General features: G+C 42.4%; 2 protein-coding genes across 2 annotated transcripts in view; both read right to left on the minus strand.

Moving 5' to 3' along the window:
* Positions 1-9,383, minus strand: part of usp3 (ubiquitin specific peptidase 3) — a 19,468-nt gene extending 10,085 nt beyond the window's left edge. Inside the window, exons 1-10 of the mRNA XM_061675907.1 lie at positions 8,952-9,383; positions 8,712-8,772; positions 7,144-7,278; positions 6,903-6,986; positions 6,704-6,785; positions 4,805-4,884; positions 4,499-4,612; positions 2,529-2,642; positions 2,308-2,457; positions 1,892-1,998 (exon numbers count right to left, since the gene is read on the minus strand). Of these exons, the coding sequence (XP_061531891.1) occupies positions 1,892-1,998; positions 2,308-2,457; positions 2,529-2,642; positions 4,499-4,612; positions 4,805-4,884; positions 6,704-6,785; positions 6,903-6,986; positions 7,144-7,278; positions 8,712-8,772; positions 8,952-9,042 (1,018 nt within the window). The 5' untranslated portion in view covers positions 9,043-9,383. The remainder of the gene's footprint in view (positions 1-1,891; positions 1,999-2,307; positions 2,458-2,528; positions 2,643-4,498; positions 4,613-4,804; positions 4,885-6,703; positions 6,786-6,902; positions 6,987-7,143; positions 7,279-8,711; positions 8,773-8,951) is intronic.
* A 1,638-nt stretch (positions 9,384-11,021) lies between these two features.
* On the minus strand, positions 11,022-14,406 carry si:dkeyp-73b11.8 (BPTI/Kunitz domain-containing protein). The gene is made up of 6 exons (XM_061677467.1): positions 14,218-14,406; positions 13,150-13,341; positions 11,949-12,125; positions 11,829-11,873; positions 11,516-11,594; positions 11,022-11,428 (listed from the first exon to the last, which is right to left on the minus strand). Exons 1-6 carry the CDS (start codon positions 14,282-14,284, stop codon positions 11,347-11,349), a joined length of 642 nt encoding a protein of 213 aa, XP_061533451.1. The 5' UTR covers positions 14,285-14,406; the 3' UTR covers positions 11,022-11,346.
* Between the last annotated feature and the right edge of the window lie 4,478 nt (positions 14,407-18,884).

The raw sequence follows: 18,884 nt of genomic DNA on the forward strand, positions 1-18,884 counted from the left end.
AGGGTCCTATATTAACGGTGGCCCGGGGCCACTATGCCGATCTGCCACTAACACCATCACAGACGTATAGGAGTGGGCCAGTCGAAATTTCTAAGTCACTGAAAATTTTCACCCACCGACGATGGCCAAAAACTACATTTGCATTGTACGTCTGATTTTTTATTTTTTTTTAATCACAGAAACATCCCGTCCAAGACAGGATGTTGTGTTGACGGAAGCAGGAACTGCCGCCAGCACTGCCTGACTGGATAAACGGGCAGGGATTCGGGTTAGCCTCAAAACGATATGCGAAGCTAACGCAGCTACCCTCATACAGCAGCTTGTACTTTGCAGCCTGTAGAATGTTAATCTGCCCTCCCTGAGTATGGTTTAAGATGTTTATTGACCGTCCAGTTGGAGTTTACTGTAAAAATAAGTGCAAAAAAAAAAAAAGAATTACCCTCATTTTATATTTAAATACAAGACATCGTTTTAGAAATACCCATCTTAATGCTAACAATCAATGGAAAACACTATTGAGGGGCTAGTTAATATTAGCCTTTGGTCACAGGAGGGATTCACCTTCAAATAACGAATATTCAGACACAAACAACATAGTAACACATACAGGCAGGTAATATAACAATACACAAGGACATAATGCTTCCTAATCTGTGAAAAACGAGTTTATTAACATTGTATTGCGACTTTCTTCTTCTACGCTTTATTAGTTTACAGTAAATGAGTCGCTCCATGCATGCGTCGCACCACACTGTCACTAAGAGGTCAAGGCGTACACCGCAGGAACAACAGATATAGTCATTGACTTTTTGTCCTGACTGTGACACGAAATCAGACTAAACTTTTCTTGTTTTACATCAATTAGGATTACGTAAATTATTTATATTTGCCAGAATAATAAGAGGATTTTTAAAACAACTATAACAGACAATACAGTCATGGCAAAAGGATTTGCACGTTTTAGCCATGAATGTATTTTGTTTTCTTTATTGTTCCCCCTCCCTCCAATTTCTATTATTTTAATATATTGTTTTTATGGTTGTTACCAATTAAATTTTCTGTTTGTTCTTTTAAGTTATATTTAAGGTTGAATTATGGTAGTTCAATAAAGTTTTTAAATAAATGAACAATCATGTTTATTAATCATGATTTCAATCTCGGTCAAAATAATCGTAATTATTATTTATTTTTCATAATTGCCCAGCCCTTGTGAGCATCCCCTCTCCGCTTCACACTGTGCAACAGCTGTGAAGCAAACCCCAACAAGCATGTCAGATAATATAGCCAATAGCACTCACCATAAATAAATTGAAAAATTTACAGCTAATTTATATGATCGTATCGGCAGTGATCATCAGATTTTACTGATGAATTATCGGTACCGGAATTGGCATTATGAAGCACTGATCGTACCACCCCTACTTATACATAGTGTGCACAACCTCAAGACACAAGATAACGCATTGCTGGAATGCCAGTGATAAGTAAATATGTTAAGAATTTTGTCATTGATTGATTCTTTTTAGCATTCTTATTAATTTGTGCAATTGTAATGCCTTCATTTTAGTGAGGTTTGTACAGTCGCCGCCATGAATGCAATTCTACTAATAATTTGTTAAAGGGGCTTAAATAATACAGTATAAAGATGCTAAATAGGAAATAATCACTAAAACAATGTATTACATTATGAATATACGGGGCCAGTACAAGTTCTGACAGCGCCACCACAACTTGGCTCATGGTGGCCCTATCGGGCCGCCACTCCAAGAGGCTTAACGTCGGACCCTGGTTACTTCGGTGTCGTAGATACGGAACTCGGCCTTAAACCGAGGACCCACTTCATTTACACTTTACTAAGAGTGTAAACAATGTGGTGGTCTCGGAATCTTACCAAGAAAGGGGTCAAACTTCCGAGATTCGGTCCCACATATCAAACAGTTGACTTCATTCTGAAGGATCCCACCAAAAATAGATGTGACGACACTGGGAGCGCCGTTTCTGCAGTTAGACCAACACATGACATCAAAACGCACGTACAAAACATGCAGTGTTCACGAATACAAAGACATTGGTATTGTTATGAGTAAAAAGTAGCTCTGGATGTAATTATGTACTATACTTCTAAAGAATGAGACTGGCTTTTTATAGAAGAGGGAGCATAAATTATACGGTGAACCTGAAAATAAATGAATTGTCTAGTCGGTGGGAAACCACAATGGACCTAGGAGACTAACATCACAATAAGGTTTTTTTTTTCCCACATAAAAATTAATGTGAAACACAAACTATGGTCATAGGTTAACCTACAAGCAGCTTTTGCCATCCATGCTGGAGAGTCGGAGCCTGTCCTGAGGCGAGCTAGGCTCTGCTGCCCTGTTCTGACTCTGTTGGAGCTCCCTGTGCAGGTGGTCCAACAGGTAGCGCATGAACTCATGGGCATCCTGTTGCTGATAGCCTCTAGATGGGAGGAAGGATCCCGGATGTAAACTTGTTCTGAATTGAACAAATATGAACAGTTTTTGACATACCTGAAACTCGGCATGATTTTCCACACTGAATAAAATAAGGAGTCCGGACTAAAGGCAGACTGGTTCCCTTGCCAGAGGGAACAAAAAGTCTTTCTTAACTCCTCCACCAGTGACCTGTTGATCATAAAGCAACACATTATTCTGCCACCATCACCACCTGCTACACACGACCGGTGCGTTACTGCTTTGCATTTAGGAATGGCTATGGTATGTGATTATCGTGATTGTAATCGATAATCGTGATTAAGAATGTTGCTGCTTGTGTGGAATGGCTTGTTGATAAATTGTCTTAAAACGATTGAAACAAAATGTGCTGCACTCCTAAGCAGTCAACTAGTTTAAAAAAAATATACCGCCGCCTTCCGATCAAAGTCAGCAAAGACACTATAATCACGTCTCCAAAATATTATCTTGAGATGCTAATAGTTAGCAGTCTATTTAGCTAACAGTCTAGTTTCTATTTCTTCTACTACTACAGAGGTTTGGTTTGGGGGGGAAGAGACTAATGATGTCAGTGGTGGTGGAGATACACTATATTGCCAAAAGTATTCGATCACCTGCCTAGACTCACGTGATTTTAAGTGATATCCCATTCTAAATATGGTTTAATATAATGTTGGTCTACCCTTTGCAGCTGTAATAGCTTCAACTCTTGTGAGGTTTTCAACAATGTTTAGGAGTGAGTTTATGAGACTTTTTGTCCATTCTTCCAGGAACATATTTGTAAGTTCAGACACTGATGTTGGACGAGAAGGCCTGGCTCACTGTCCACTCGAAATCAACCCAAAGGGTTGAGGGCAGGACTCTGTAAAGACCATGTCATTCATACCAAATTCTCTCACCCTTGTCTTTACGGACCTTGCTTTGTGCACTAGTGCACAGAAATGCCGGAACAGGAAGGGGTAATCCCCAAACTGTTTGACTGTCCAAAATCTCTTGGTCTGCTGAAGCATTCAAAGTTCCTTCTGGAGATGACAGACTAATGTTTTGGACATTTCCAACTTTGTGGGAACCGTTTGGAGATGGGCCCTTCCTGTTCCAACATGACTTTGCATCAGTACACAAATCAAGGTTCATAAAGACATGGATGGGAGAGTTTGATGTGAATGAATTTGCCTGGCCCGCACAATCCTTACCTCAACCCGATAGAACACTTTTGGAGAGAGCGAAGACCGAGAGCAAGGTCATCTCGTACAAAATCAGTGTGTAACCTCACAAATGCACTTCTGGAAAAATGGCCATTAATTCTAATAAACATATTCCTAAACCTTGTGGAAAACCGTCCCAGAAGAGTTTGAACTGTTATAACTGCAGAGGGCGGACCGATGTCATGTTAAGACTGGGATGTCACTTGAATTCATATCTGAGCCAAGGCAGGTGAGTGAATACTCTTGGCAATATACTGTATCCTTGTTTGTATGGTGTGCTGTGTTGGTCATTGAGTAGCTATCACATTTCAGAAATTGGTTAATATGTTAAAATATCAATATGCGTGTGCCCTGGTTAAACCAAAAACTACATCAGCAATGGAAAAAAGAGCTACAGGACATCCATGCAGAGCTCTGCAAGACTGCAACATTATTCTGCTTCAAATAACCATGACACAGAATTAGGAGTTAAAACCTTTCAGACAATATTCATGATTGCACTTATCTACACCATCACAGTGCCCAAAGCGCTTTAGAAAGCCTCACATTCACCCACTCACACACATTCATACACCAATGGGCAGCTGCTGCCATGGAAGGCAAATTAGGGTTCAGGGTCTTTCCCAAGGACACTTCGACATGCAGACAGTTGTTGTCGGGATTCGAACCAGTAACGATTCAGTCACTGGACCACAGCCGTTTTATGACACAGACACAAAATTTGCAATACGTTTGTAAATTCATGCATTTTTAAGTGCACTAACACTGATTTTAGATGCATGCACTCAGCTAATGACTCCTCCCGCCAGACGAGGACCTTACACATTGGTGTCCCCTTGGCTGCGAGTGTGGTACGTCCTCCTTCCGGCCGTCTTACCGCTGCGTAGCGCTACTGCAGGCAACCCCTTGAAGTAACAGCTGAACTGCTCGATGTTACTGCAAAGGAAACGTGACACTTTTGACCTTCAACATCGACTGTGAAGAACAGAGACACGTAAACAAAGGATGGCAGTATTAAATGTACATTAATGCAAAACAGCGAGTCGTTCTCTCACAGTAATGGCTGTGGTGGTGGTGGTTTTTTTTTTTTCAAATAAAGGTGGGATTTGGTAATTGAAAAAGACTCACCTGAGCGACTGCAGAATGGCATTCATAAAACACGTGTTGCCCAGGTTACGCAGCCCAGTAGCACCCAAAGCAGCGCTATCCTGACAGGCAAGAGTACATTCCAATGGTGACGCCAAGTAAAAATACACAAGATCTGTTTTTAGCATCTCCAGACCAAGTGACAGTCACACGGTAACGCTTTTTAGAAGATCAAGGTTCAGAGTTCAATTCAATTCGAGACAGACAAGCTATACAGGCGGTCCTCGGTTTAACTACCGTATTTTCACGACCATAAGGCGCACTTAAAAGTCTTAAATTGTCTCCAAAATGGACGGGGTGCCTTATAATGCGGCGTGCCTTATGTGTGCACCGAGTTCCAGAATATGTAAATGTTGTTGCCTCACCTGCCTGTGTGACTTCGATGAGCGCTCCGCTTGACTGACTGGGAGCATTTCACACCGAAGAACGGGACCAGCACGGTAGCGATACGCACAACGGGGCACGAGAAGTCGGCTTTTACTGTTGTGCTTGGTTGCCATGACAATGGACAGAAACTGCCACCGATGGTGATTTTTAAGAGGAAGACGCTGCCTAAAGAAAGGTTTCCAGACGAAGTCTTCGTTAAGGCCAATCAAAAGGATTGGATGGACGAGGAGAAAATGAGAGAGTGGCTGAGTGAGGTGTACGTAAAGAGGCCGGATGTTTTTTTCCCACGCGTCACCGTCCCTGTTGATCTGTGACTCCATGCGGGCCCATCTCACAGCCGCTGTGAAAAACCAAGCGCAACTCAGACTGGGAGGCAACGCCGGCAGAGTTACGCCACCATATGTGAATTGTGATTGTGGATGCTTGGGCTAAGGTATCCGCTTTGACTGTTGTCCGAGCTTTCGCGAAAGCCGGCATGTTATTGCTGAACAGACCCCCGGCAAAGAGACTGACTCTGACAATGACGAGAGGGAACCCGACGTGTTTGTTGGAGAACTTGCCCAGCTGTTCATTTCGGATACAGAAGATGAGGACTTTGATGGATTTGTGGATGAGGATTGATCAAAAAATAACGTGAGTACATTGTTAAATACTTCAATAAAGTACAACCGAACTCAGTTTTGCTCCCGCTGCCTTTTTAAAAACATTGTTTTAGCGTGCATGCATGCTACCGTATGTTTTAAGCTAGCGTATGTTTTACCATGCCAGCGCCCAATAATACGGTGCGCCTTATGTATGTGTTAAATACAGAGATAGACCCCGTAACTGAGACTGCGCCTTTTAATGAGGTGCGTTCTATGGTCGTGAAAATACGGTAACCTAAAAAATTGTAACATCATAATTACACAAAACACTTCCAGGCCATAAGAATAAAACGATCAAACTAAAACAGAGCGATATTTGAGCGTTGCGATGTATTCTTACGCTGCTGTGTAGTTCATTGTGCACCATTTATAAGATCAAAATGTCGTATGTCGGACTCTGTACCATCGGATCCGGGATACTATGCAATGTGCAGCACAAGACTGTAATGTTAATGATACTATTACAGTTGTGGCATGTTAGACGACTGGTTAGCACATCTGCATCACAGTTCTGAGGACCCGGGTTCAAATCCGGCCTCGCCTGTGTGGAGTTTGCATGTTCTTCCCGTGCCTGTGTGGGTTTTCTCCGGGTACTCCGGTTTCCACCCACATCCCAAAAACATGCATGGTAGGTTAACTGAAGACTAAATTTCCTGTAGGTGTGAATGTGAATGTGACTGCGAGTGGTTGGTTGTTTATATGTGCCCTGCAATTGGCTGGCGATCAGTTAAGGGTGCACCCCGCCTCTCGCGCAAAGATAGCTGGGATAGGCTCCAGCACGCCTCTAGTGAGGATAAGCAGTACAGTAAATGAATGAATGAATATTACAGTTGTGTTTTTGCTGGCTTACATTCTGTTTCAATGTTTTCTTGTCTGGGGCCTGGCTGTCTTGAAGTTTTCTTTTCCTCTGTCTGTCCCCTATCAGGGCTGAGCTGTAAAGAAGGTGGGGGGGGGGGACACGACGACATGATTTGTGTTTCGTTCAGAGGGTGCACATTCTTATGAAATAATGCGAAGATTGGAGGAAAAAAAAAAAAAAAAACACTTACTTTTCTAAACTCTGGAGATGCTCCCGTACCTTTTGCACATGCCCAACTTTGGTGTCATTGACAACAAATTCATCACATCTGTAACTATAAAATCTGCATCAGAGACCCCATTCTTCAGTAAAACAGCTTTCATAGCACACATTCAACTTGGGTTATAAAAATATATTCGGGAGGGATAAGTAGGAAAATTATTTAGTTTAGGAGTAACTTTTTAAAACAAAACTTGAGACTGGACGCTCACCAGAACACACTGTAGTTGCCAGAATCCATGCAAACCGAATGTTGACTTTTCTCTTTCTCCTGTTTGTCAGCTTTCCTTTGGCTGCTGCACACGTGACTCTCTTCAAAGTGTTTCTTTGCATGACCATTCACATATCTGGGGAAAAACATATATTAATCAAGTTACATTAAAAATTACAGAATAAACACAGTATAACCCGATCTTTGAGTGTTTCACAAGATCATCAGAGATGCTGCTAGATATTATCACTTAACTGGTCTTAACATTATTATTTGGGATCTCTGTGTGTGGGTGGCACAGTGGCCGAGTGCTCAGCACATCCACGCCACACTTATACTGTATGAGGTTGGGGGTTTCAATCCATGCCGTGGCCTTCCTGTGTGGAGTTTGCATGTCCTCCCCATGCTTGCGCGGGTTTCTCTGGGTACTCATTACTTTCTCCCACATTCCAAAAACATGCATGTTAGGTTCAGTGAAGACTCTAAATCACAGGTGTCAAAACTCAAGGCCCGGTGGCCAGATCCAGCCCACCACATGATTTTTTTGTGGCCCGCAAAGGCAAATCATGCGTGTCAACTTCCAAGATTCTTGTTAAAATCTGGACCAAAATGTTATATCATAAATGATAACATTGAGATATTGCAAGCATTTTTGTGTTACCAACCATTAATAATGGTTGAAAAACCCATTCCCCTTGATTTCTGCTTCCAAAACTAGTTAATAGATTTCATGTGTAAATATGATGAGACAATTAAAGATTTTTATGTTTTTATTCACAGTCATAACGGCCCTCTGAGGGAAACCGCAACTAAAATGTGGCCCACGACCAAAATGAATTTGACATCCTTGCTCTAAATTGTCCTTGTGTGAATGTGAGTCTGAGTGGTTGTCTGTATCCTGCGATTGACTGGCAAACAGTCCAGGGTGTACTCCAACTTTCACCCAAAGCCAGCTGGGATAGGCTCCAAGCTCATCTGCTCCTCCAATGAGGACAAGTGCAATAGAAAATTGATGTGTGGGTCTGTGTGGGTCTTTCGGCAATTCCTGCAACATCATCAGCTTTGTCTTCAAGTAAACAGGCCCAGATTTCACAACAAGTAAACTTGTAAGTTCATTCATTCATTTTCTGTACCGCTTATCCTCACTAAGGTCGCTGGAGCCCATCACAGCTGACGTTGGGCGAGAGGGGGGGTAGACGTTGAACTGGTTGCCAGCCAATCACAGGGGAGATATAAACAATCAATCATTCAAACTCACATTCACACCTACGGTGTAGCCTTCAATTAACCTACCATGCATGTTTTTGGGATGTGGGAGGAACCCGGAGTACCCGGAGAAAACCCACGCAGGCACGGCGAGAACCTGCAAACTCCAAACAGACGAGGCCAGATTTGTACCCGGATCCTCAGAACTGTGAGGCAGATGTGCTTACCAGTCGTGCACCGTGCCGCCAAAACAAATGTAAATTGTTAAGTGATACAATAAAATCCCCCCCGAGTATAATACATTGGTTAATACCTAGGATTGATGGCCTGGCTGTATGTATAAGAGTCCTGACAAGAACTTACCGTCCACAGTGGACCACCAGGCAGGTGAGGCAAAGCCATGGGCTTTTATTCGATCTGCAAACTGGACAACATAAAAGCTGAATTAGTTTACGTGTCGTGTGTTCAGTTGTAATCCCCACTATTTCGTTGTCGTTCACGTCCACATACACTGCATGACCAGGGTATATATTGGGAGTGGTGCGTATGGTGCTGCCTTTCAAAATGAGCCCGGTCGGTCTGTGATCACGATCAGTCACTCACCGCTGCAGCACCAGGAGGAAGGAGCACCGTTCGGCAGCTTGCAGGAGTCGCCAGCAAAGCTCACGTTCGAGCTCAAATGAGAACACTCCATCGTTTTCAATCTCCGGAGAGGACGTGATAAAGTCACGAACGGACACAGCGACCACGGCACAGATACAAATAAGAGGTCAGCTAACAATAGTTAGCCAATTAACATAAACTAGCTAGCTCACGTTAGCCGCCACCGGTCAACTACTTGTTTCGAATGCACGTTTTCTTCCCTTTTTGTGACGAAACGTTAAGACGTTGTTTTCCACAACGGTCAATGGGTGCGCTGGGAGACAGGAATTACCCAAACTGCTGTTTACACCAAGACATGTAACGTATAAATGTAAACGTAGTTATTGGTGAATAATACACTTGGCAACAGAGAGCGGTCGCCTCACACAAATGGATACGCGCTGAGGAAGTGACGTACATTTACCGGCCGGGGCACGAGAACGTTTGACGAACGGCGAAACAAGGACACACGACAAAAATACAAGTGAGACAAATCATAATGTGTATTTCACCTGAGCTCAAAATATGGATTCGACCGTTTCAACTTATGAATTTGCGTATCTAAACATTTCGAAACTGTAATGTAGTGTTCCACCGTGACACGCATGCGCAGTTGAGAATGCTTCCGCAAAGACGACACATAGGGTGCAGGTTGGGAATTATCTTGACCCAAAAGGCACACGTATGGGCAGTTGAGAATGCTACCTCAAAGACGACAGAGAGGGTGTCGGATGGGAATTATCTTGACCCAAAGGTCAATCTGTCGCAGAGCTTGGGGAGCTAGTGGCGACGTAAACCAGGTCTTTTAACCGAATTTTCAGTATTGTTAGGTATCAATGTCAATCCATCAATTTTCTTTACCGCAATGCCCTCATTAGGGTCACGGGTGAACTGGACCCCATCACAGCTGATATTGGGTGAGAGGCAGGGTACACCCTGGACTGGTGGTCGCCAGCCAATTGCAGGACACGTAGACAAACACGCATTCACACTCGCGATATTACATTCACAACTATGGAGATTTTACAATCATCAATGAACCTAACAAGTATGTTATGTGAATGTGGAAGGAAATTATTAGTCGTTAATATAATCATAATTATAGTACATGAGTAGAAATGGAAAAAGGTACGTATTATATGATTTTGCGGTGATTATAATTAAAGTTAAAACTTTTGCCACAGTAGAGTGGAATGCTGCAAAAGACAACAAGACATTAGACTCAAAGTTATGCTAGGATCCTCTTCTCCTCCGCCTGGCCCTACTTACCAGTCCAATCACGTATTCCTGGCCCACAATGCTGTTATTTTTGGGCTTTTGCAATTATTTACCCCAATGTTTGTGGGCTTCAGTTTGAGTAGCCAGCCGACTGTTCGGCTGGGCCGACACGCTTGTGCTAATAGCAGAAGCCTGTGCTACAAAAGGCTCAACTTGTCTGAAAGATGAAAACAAAAACATAACACAGCAACGGCATGAACCATACATTTGGCCAAATAGCGAGTGGTCATCCAATCAGAAATGATGGTTTCTTTTACCCCATAACAATGAACAGGAACTAAGAGTTCTAACTAAGAGTTCCTGTGGTGGGAACCCAAAACGTTCCTCCCAACGTTCCAATTAGCTACTTTCGGTTCTTGGAATCAAAAAACATTTACTGCATTTTGTTCAATTTGTATTGGTCTTTTATTAGATACAGCCTCCATGTGAAAATTAAATATTACAATAGTTCAAGGCTTATTTACTGCCATCCTCGGCTTACAGTGTTCGAATAAGCATTTACAAGCAAAGTATGCTACATACTGTATGTTACCGTTAACGTGCACTGAAAAGCAACACTAAACAAGGAGCACATTTAGCAAATTTCCTCATAAGTAGTTAAAATTAAGTTCGATTAATTTCATGTCATGAAGCTGTTACATTTTTGTATTGGCACACAACCAATCAGATAAACAGTACCTGTTAAAAAAAAAAATACGGAATGACTTTTACTTATGTGCAGTACTGCAAAGGTCAAAGGCCACTGTTGTATTTCTTGCTAAAGTGAAGGTGTTGAATTAGAATGTCACTCACTAGAGGGCAGACCTGTCAATGATGAACAGACACGTGCTGCCATTATGACGGGGTGGGGGGGGGGATTTTGTCTTAAATAGTGAAAATAGATTTGCAACTTTATCTAGATCCAAGATGTACAGATTCTTGTCAAAATGACTTGTGAAAAATGTCAAAACAACAAAGACAGTGGTGGCCCAAAACCTTTACTCAGTACCATGTGTTAAACAGAACGTTAGAGTCACATGCTTAAGCGTGCTATCAACACTTACACACACACAAAAAAGACCCCAAGGTGTTTGGTAGGTCATGCCATTTCAAGACTCTGCTCCCTGATAGGAGCTTCAGACTCTTCATCTTTACTTTTTGCCGGTGCTTTCTGCTTTTTGCTACAGAAAGAGAACAGGAAGAGGTTACAGGAGAAACATAAATAAACATGTGCACAGATTTAAAAAAAAAAAAAAGTGTGCTCTTACTTAGACTGAACTGTCAAGACAATGATGGTTATGATGATGGATGCGACAATGACAGCAAGCAGAACTCCACAGATAATTGCTGTCGAGGATGACCATCAAATGAGTAAATCTAACCACCTGATTAAATCTGTTTTCTATGGAGCCCCAGACATGCGTAACAGGGCAGGAAAAAAATTCACCTGTGCCCATAATGTGCACACAAAATACTAATTTGTGGACATGAAATAGGTATGTGCAACCTATTTTGTGGCCACGAAGGAATGTTTTTCCTCTGTCATGTCTGGGGGTTTTTAGTTTAATGTTTTTTATCTACCGATTGGCGTGTCTGGCTCATCCTCCTCTTCTTCCGCTCGGTTATCTAAAAATTCATGTAAATACGATGAGTTGTGCTTTAAACGTACATGCACGATGGAGGTGGGGGATTTACACTTACCGTAGATACCGACACAGGTGGCATTGCAGCTGTCATGGTCAAAAAATCGGTTTCCATTTCCATGGCAGCCTGTCCAAAGGAATTTTTTGCACTTTCCATGGACGGAATCATAGTAATATCTCAGAAACCTGCCGTTACATCCACCATTGAGCTTCGTCAAGTGGCAACTTTCCATTGCTAGGAGAAAAAAAAAAGAGTAATAATCATTAGCCTCTCCCCCTGATGATGATGATGAAGATGTTGATAATAAATGAGGTCAGGTGTTCAAAGCTCTTTTCATTCACATGCCATCTGCTTATTTTCTTTATTTTCCTTCTTGTTAGTCTATTTATATTCAAATTTTTATGAATACCATCAATGTTGCACCATCGGACCGAGAAAAATTCCTAGTTGTGAGTGTACCTCTCACTGTCAATGGCAATAAAGCGATTCAAATTCTTATTCTGCCATTTCATTTTTTCACCAGCTAGTGGCGTATTGCCTACACAAATGTGCAGCAGTGAAAAATTCCCTGTGACACCCTGGGCACAATGTTAGGTATTGTCCATCTGAACCACCGTGAATATATTTTCTGAGCGGTAGCAACAATTCAGTCTTTACCAATATGATGTTCAGTTTTGACTTGTAAATGCATCAAATATTAGCAGAAGGATAGCAGGACACAGAAACCTGCACATTATAAAATACAATTGCAAAGACACTGAATATAATACTTCTCATCATATTTATTCTACAAAATGTAACATTTTGGGGGCTGATTTGACATTAGATTGTCATGTCTAAAAATCAAAATGTGGTGAGCAGTAAATGTATATTTTGCACTTAAATGCTTTTTTTCCCCAAGATATCATGCAACAATCTATGAAATATACAATAATAAAGTATATGTAAATTTTGGTGGACGTTTTCTGAGGGTACACGGCTTTCATTCCAAAAACATTTATTTATTAACGATTTTAATTTGCCCCTAGGCCTGAATAGTTGTTTTTCTATGTGTGCCTCGTGGTTGATAGGCGACCTGTCCAGGGCGTACCCTGCCTTTTGCCCAAAGTCAAACGGGATCACCCGCAACCCTAATTAGGACAAGCTCATTATCCAATTATGTTAATGTTTCAAATTCACCAGATACACCACCGGGTCGATATATTTTAAACATTGTATATTATAAGTTGACAAACTAAGAGCCACTATCCAATCTCACCATCTGTGGGGTAGATGCGGGCTATATTGGTCGAGCAGTTCCTCATGCACTCCCGTTCATTTAGGAAACGATTGCTGTTGCCTCCCTGGCCTTTGTATATGAACGGGCTGCACTGGTCATTGTTGGCGTCGTAGTACAAAGAAATGATGAAGCTTCTCCCAACACCTTCATCCTCAGTTAGGTGGCAAAAGTCTGTTGGATGGTGATGAAAAGAACTACTAATTACAACATAACCATTGAACAGGCTTGTAATATCTTACACGCACCCACTTGCTATAAATGTTTGACTAACCTCATCACTCCCTCTTTTTACAACGGCAATAAAAAGCGCCATCTATGCTACATTTTTAAACTTCCTGCCTTTCGTAGTTTTCAAAGGGGAATTGGTTTCGTATACTATCACACACTTTCTTTTTTTCCCCATAAATGACTTGATTCTTGAATGAAAAACGATTCAAAGTGCTCTGTATACCATCCCAATCAGTCCCACGATTCTATCATTATAGTCTTTGAGTTCAGGTGTCAACACGTTGTTCGTAACTTTGGTTTATACATTAGTCACAATCATTAGCAACGTGTAAATACATGAATATATTTAGGACTGTACTAGTCTGTCGCCCAAAGTCAACTGGGATAGGCTCCAGCTCACCTGGGACCCTATTGAGCACAAGCGCTATAGAAAATGAGTGGACTACAACCTTTCCATTTGAGTCATCCTGTTGAGTTTGCGCTCCAAGTCATAGGATGGCTTAAATTAGCTCAAATGAAATGATCTGCTCTTGAGATAAAAACAAAAAAACAAACTGATAGGTTCAGTCCAATTTAGTCCAATGTATCAACGTTTTTTGTGAGCGCCATCTTGCACAGAGACGACTCACTTGGAACTCTGCTTTCACTTGGTTTAGATATCAGTAAAAACAATTACAATCAAACTAAAAATTAATACAATTTCAACACAATACAAAGTAAATACATGTTTTTAAAGAACATCCATCTGCTGCTAACTTGGCATAATTTTTAAAAATCGTTTTGTTTTTTTTAATACAGATCGAGAGTGGAATGGCCTACCTGGGATATCAGAATTGCCAAGGTGAAATACAGCAAAGACAATGGCAAAAAGTAGAAAATGCTTCATCTCGCAGTTTGCCTCTGATCTTTCTCACACCCACTGAGTCAGGATTGTGAACGACTGTGCGAGCGGGCTATCGTTACTGACCTTTGGACCGACATTCATACACATTTTCAATCGGAACGAATGTTAACGGTACGACGTGGGATCGGGTCGACTGCAGCTGTGTGTGTGCGTGTGTGTGCGTGCGCGCGTGCTGTACGCGGGCAAGCCAAGCCAGTGGCGGGCTGTGCATTCGGTACCTGTGCCTTTAACAGGGACTGATCCAACTTAATTCCCCTTTTATTACCACCACTATCATATCATAATAATAGAAACCATCAATAGTATACAATAAGGGGATATGAAAGCATGCAACTGTGTCACACGCATCATCTGGAGAAGTTCAGAAACACTATCCATTTGATAATGTGTACAGATGGCTAGAGGTGTGTTTTTCTCGTCAAAAGTTGGCCATGTGAGGACAAATTTGAAATCTCTTTAAAGAAACAGTCCTATTGCTAATATAGTTTAAGTTACAGCAGCCATCACTGCTAAGGTTAGGTTAATACAATTTCATGGAACAAATAAATACACACAAATATAATAGGTCAGTTCTTCTGATGGATTAGGCCATAATAGAAGGCCTTGCTGGCCCTGACCTTTCACCACTGAGCCAAGTGGGCAGTCTTTTGGGATTTATTTATATGCAAGAGGAAGTTAGCTGTCATGGCAGGTTAGCACATGTAAATGAAGAATAGAATAGAAAGCCTTTATTGTCATTTTAAGGGCTGATACAAAGAAATTGGGGAAATTAGAGCACATGGTATTCTCAGGCGGTCCCCCGTTCATGTACTAACCAGGCCCAGCTTTTGAGATCAGACAAGATTGGGCGTTCTCAGGGTTGTATGGGCGTAAGAATATGTAGATGCTATTTAAAATATATACTGATCATGAATTTAATTTACTCTCTGCTGTATATATTGTGACATCACAAGAGGTACACCAGGGCCGGAAGAATTCACTTCTGAGAAATGTTCCAAATACTGTAAATTAAAACTTGGTTTTATTACAGAGCCGCTGGTTGGTTTAATTAACACAAAAATCCAGCACAGAGCCTCAAGGGTCAAAATATAAATGTCAGAACAAGAGTTTTTTTTCTCTCAAAAATCAAAAACTACTTTCCTCCATGTTGATTTGGCCGTTTTCTCTATTCTTTTTCCAACTCTTTCCATCCACCTCCTCACTGTGTCTCAGCTCCTTGGCTTCCTCGGCCCGACGTCCTCGGCATGTTGACAGAAGACCATAAGGCATCTCAGCGTGATAGAGGATATACGTTTCCATGTTGGCTTTCCGGTCTGTGCACAACAGAAAAGTTAAAAGGCTGCAGGCTCAAGAACCATCGAGTTACTCTGGTTTCCTTGGTTCTTTGCATCCATTGTATAGGGGATTGATCCGTCGCCCACGTGAACCTCCTTCCCGGTAGCTAGTATTTGAGGGCTTCCAGGGCCCATTTTATGGCGAGACATTACTTTTCTACAATGGCAGTTTTTCCTCTCTCGGCAGCAACTTCTGACTCAAAGGATTGGGTGTTCCTCACCTCCATTGACCTGGGTGAGCACAGCACTCAGACCCTACTCAGAGGCATCCGGCGGGACTACAAGTTCCCTGCTGAAGTCTGGGGCAGTCAGCACCGGTGTTGAACACAGGGCCCTCTTCAGGTCAACAGATGCCACTTCAGCCCTTGGATTCCACTTCACCATCCACGTATGTCTCTTGGTCTCCAATTCTGTGAGAGGCAGCTACCATAGCAAAGTTAGGTATTTATCGCCTACAGTAATTAGCAAGTCCCAAGAAGAATCTCAGTCTTTTTTTGGATTGCTAGTCTTTGCCAGCTCTGAATGTCCTCAATTATTGCCTCCTGGGGCTTCTAAAGCCCTCGGCCAAAAGTATACCCTAGGTAGTTTGTTTCACTGAATTGCAGCTTACATTTCTTGGCATTTGCTGTCAAACCTGCCTGTCGGAGGGACAGCGTGCATTTCACAAGCTTTTAATTAGTTCGTCGACATGAGGCATAGGATAGGCGTCAAACGCCGACACTTCATTCACCTTCCGGGCATCATCACAGAAGCACACTGTGTTGTCAGGCTTGTCAGTCAGTACTATGGGGCTTGACAAGGCACTTTTAGAGGGTTCTATTACCTTCAAGTCTAGCATCTTCCTTACCTCCTCAACTGTTTTCTTGCGGGCCTCGGTATTCGTTACGGCTTTTGGTTCACCGAGTTTCCAGGTTGCTTGAGAATTTTATGTTCCACCTTGTGTGCAACCTGGAACAGATGAAAATACATCCTGGTTACCATCCACCAACTCCTTTGCCTGCTGCAATTGGTGAGGATCAAGGTCTAGGCCAAACGTCACTTGGTCCCGAGCAAGAATGGACTGCTCTCTGGGAGGAAGACAAGTGAACAACACCTCTCGTTCATACCATTTTTTAAAGGAGAGTAACGTGATATATTTGCTCAACTTTCCTCTTCCCTGGTTGCCGCACCTTGGAGTTGACTTCCCCAACATTTTTGATAATTTCAAAAGGGGCCTTGCCAGGTACCCAGGAGCTTGCATTTTAGTGTGGGGACGAGTACACTATCTCTTGGTTCAAATTCCCTAGGTTGGGCTGTCCTATTATACGTACCGCTCTGTTCCATCTGGGCTTTCTCCATGTGTTCTTTTGCAATGGGCATCACAGCAGCCATCCTATCTCTCAGTGGTCCCACATGTTCAATCATGGTACGGTGGAGATAGGGTTGCTCCTCCCACGTCTCTTTTGCTATGTCTAACAGGCCACTGTGTTTATGGGAATAAAGCAGATCAAAAGGTGAAAAGCCAGTGGAAGACTGAGGAACTTCTCTTACCGAAAATAGGACATAGGGGAGTAGCTGGTCCCAATTTCTTCCATCCTTGTCGATGGCCTTTCTCAGCATCACTTTCAAAGTCTTGTTAAACCTCTCTACCAACCCATCCGTTTGCGGGTGGTAGACCGAGGTTCTCAGCTGCTTTACTTGCAAAAGAGCACACAGCTCCCTGGTAACTTGTGACACAAAGGGGGTGCCTTGGTCTGTAAGAATTTCTTTTGGAATCCCCACCCTGCTGCTGAAGACAAAAAGTTATTTTGCTATTCGTTTTGGACTTGCCTTTCTTAAGGGGATGGCGTCAGGGTACTGGGTGGCATGGTCTACAATCACCAGTATGTATTGGTGTCCTCGAGCTCTCTTAGGGAGTGGACCCACAATATCCATCCCCACCCTCTCAAAAGCTGTTTCTATAATAGGCACTGGGATACGCGGGTTCTTATATGACTGTTTTGGAACTTTTAACTGGCAACTCTGGCTGTTTTCTATTTCCTTGTGCACACCTAGCCAAAAGAACCTCTGAAGTACCCTTTCCTTTGTTTTCTCAACCCCCAAGTGGGCCCCCTGTTTTATGCAAACTCCACACAGGCGGGGCCGGGGATTGAACCCCGGTCCTCAGAACTGTGAGGCAGACGCTCTAACCAGTCGTACACCATTCCACAGGCATGGAGATATGCGTCCACATAATCGTTCCCAATTTTGGGGATGAAATCTCCTGCCTTGGGTTTAGCTCTTGTTAAACAGCTCAACTGTTTATGCTCAAGATGAAATAACAAAATGTAACTCAACAACACTGTTGAAAGTATCCCTTTCTGCATGTCCAACAATAAAATGCGACAGTGGGAACGCAAAGCTTAAGTCCAGGCCAAAAACCGGAGATCTGACCTGCCAGTGTGAAGACACCTTTTACAATACACGTAAACACCTTATGTGGGGTACACACATATTGACAATTGACCAAATTTGAGAATCTCCCCTCCTTTGCGATCAAAGTAAGCAAAGGCCTGCTTATCGGATCACGCCTCTAAAAGAGTGTCCTGAGCAATTATCCTTTGGTGTCGGGAGTGTTCGGATTGATTGTTCCTCCTCTTGCTGTTTGGAAAACGGTAGGGGCCGACAATCATAAATGTTCAATATTTCCGATGGCAAATTATTATGTGTGCACGGATGGAATGACGGGGGTGGGGGGTACGCACAGAATTTTCCTTCCAGATGTTATTTGTCGGGGAGGGATGGTGGGGGGTGAAGGGGTCTTTGGGCTCCTAAATGCTCAGGGCCCTGGGACAGTTGTGTGTGCCCCCCCCCCCCCATACTATAAAATCAGTAAGAAAACACATGGTGATTCCCCCCCCATAGTTACTGGGGTCTCTTTCACAAATCGGTTAAGATGTTAAAAATCTACATGTGCACCACTGCTTTCGTGCATGAAATCTTAAATAAAATTGAGTCATCTGGATGATGCATTTAATTGAAAGCAGATGTTGCTCTTTCTTTACAGTAATAATGGCATTTTGAAGTCTGAAACCTGATCTTAAATTAAAATTTGAATGTGTGTTATCATGTACAAAATGAAAAAAATAATCTGAATATCAAATTCTAAACCCATACATGCATTCTGAAGTGTGTCAATGAGTTTGTGTGCATGTATATCTTGTTTCTTTATAAAGTGACGTTGGCAACTACTAGCCAAGGATGAATATTACAGCTCTTTTAACGGTTTC

Source organism: Phycodurus eques, chromosome 5 (assembly GCF_024500275.1).
Source record: "Phycodurus eques isolate BA_2022a chromosome 5, UOR_Pequ_1.1, whole genome shotgun sequence".
NCBI classification, from domain to species: domain Eukaryota; kingdom Metazoa; phylum Chordata; class Actinopteri; order Syngnathiformes; family Syngnathidae; genus Phycodurus; species Phycodurus eques.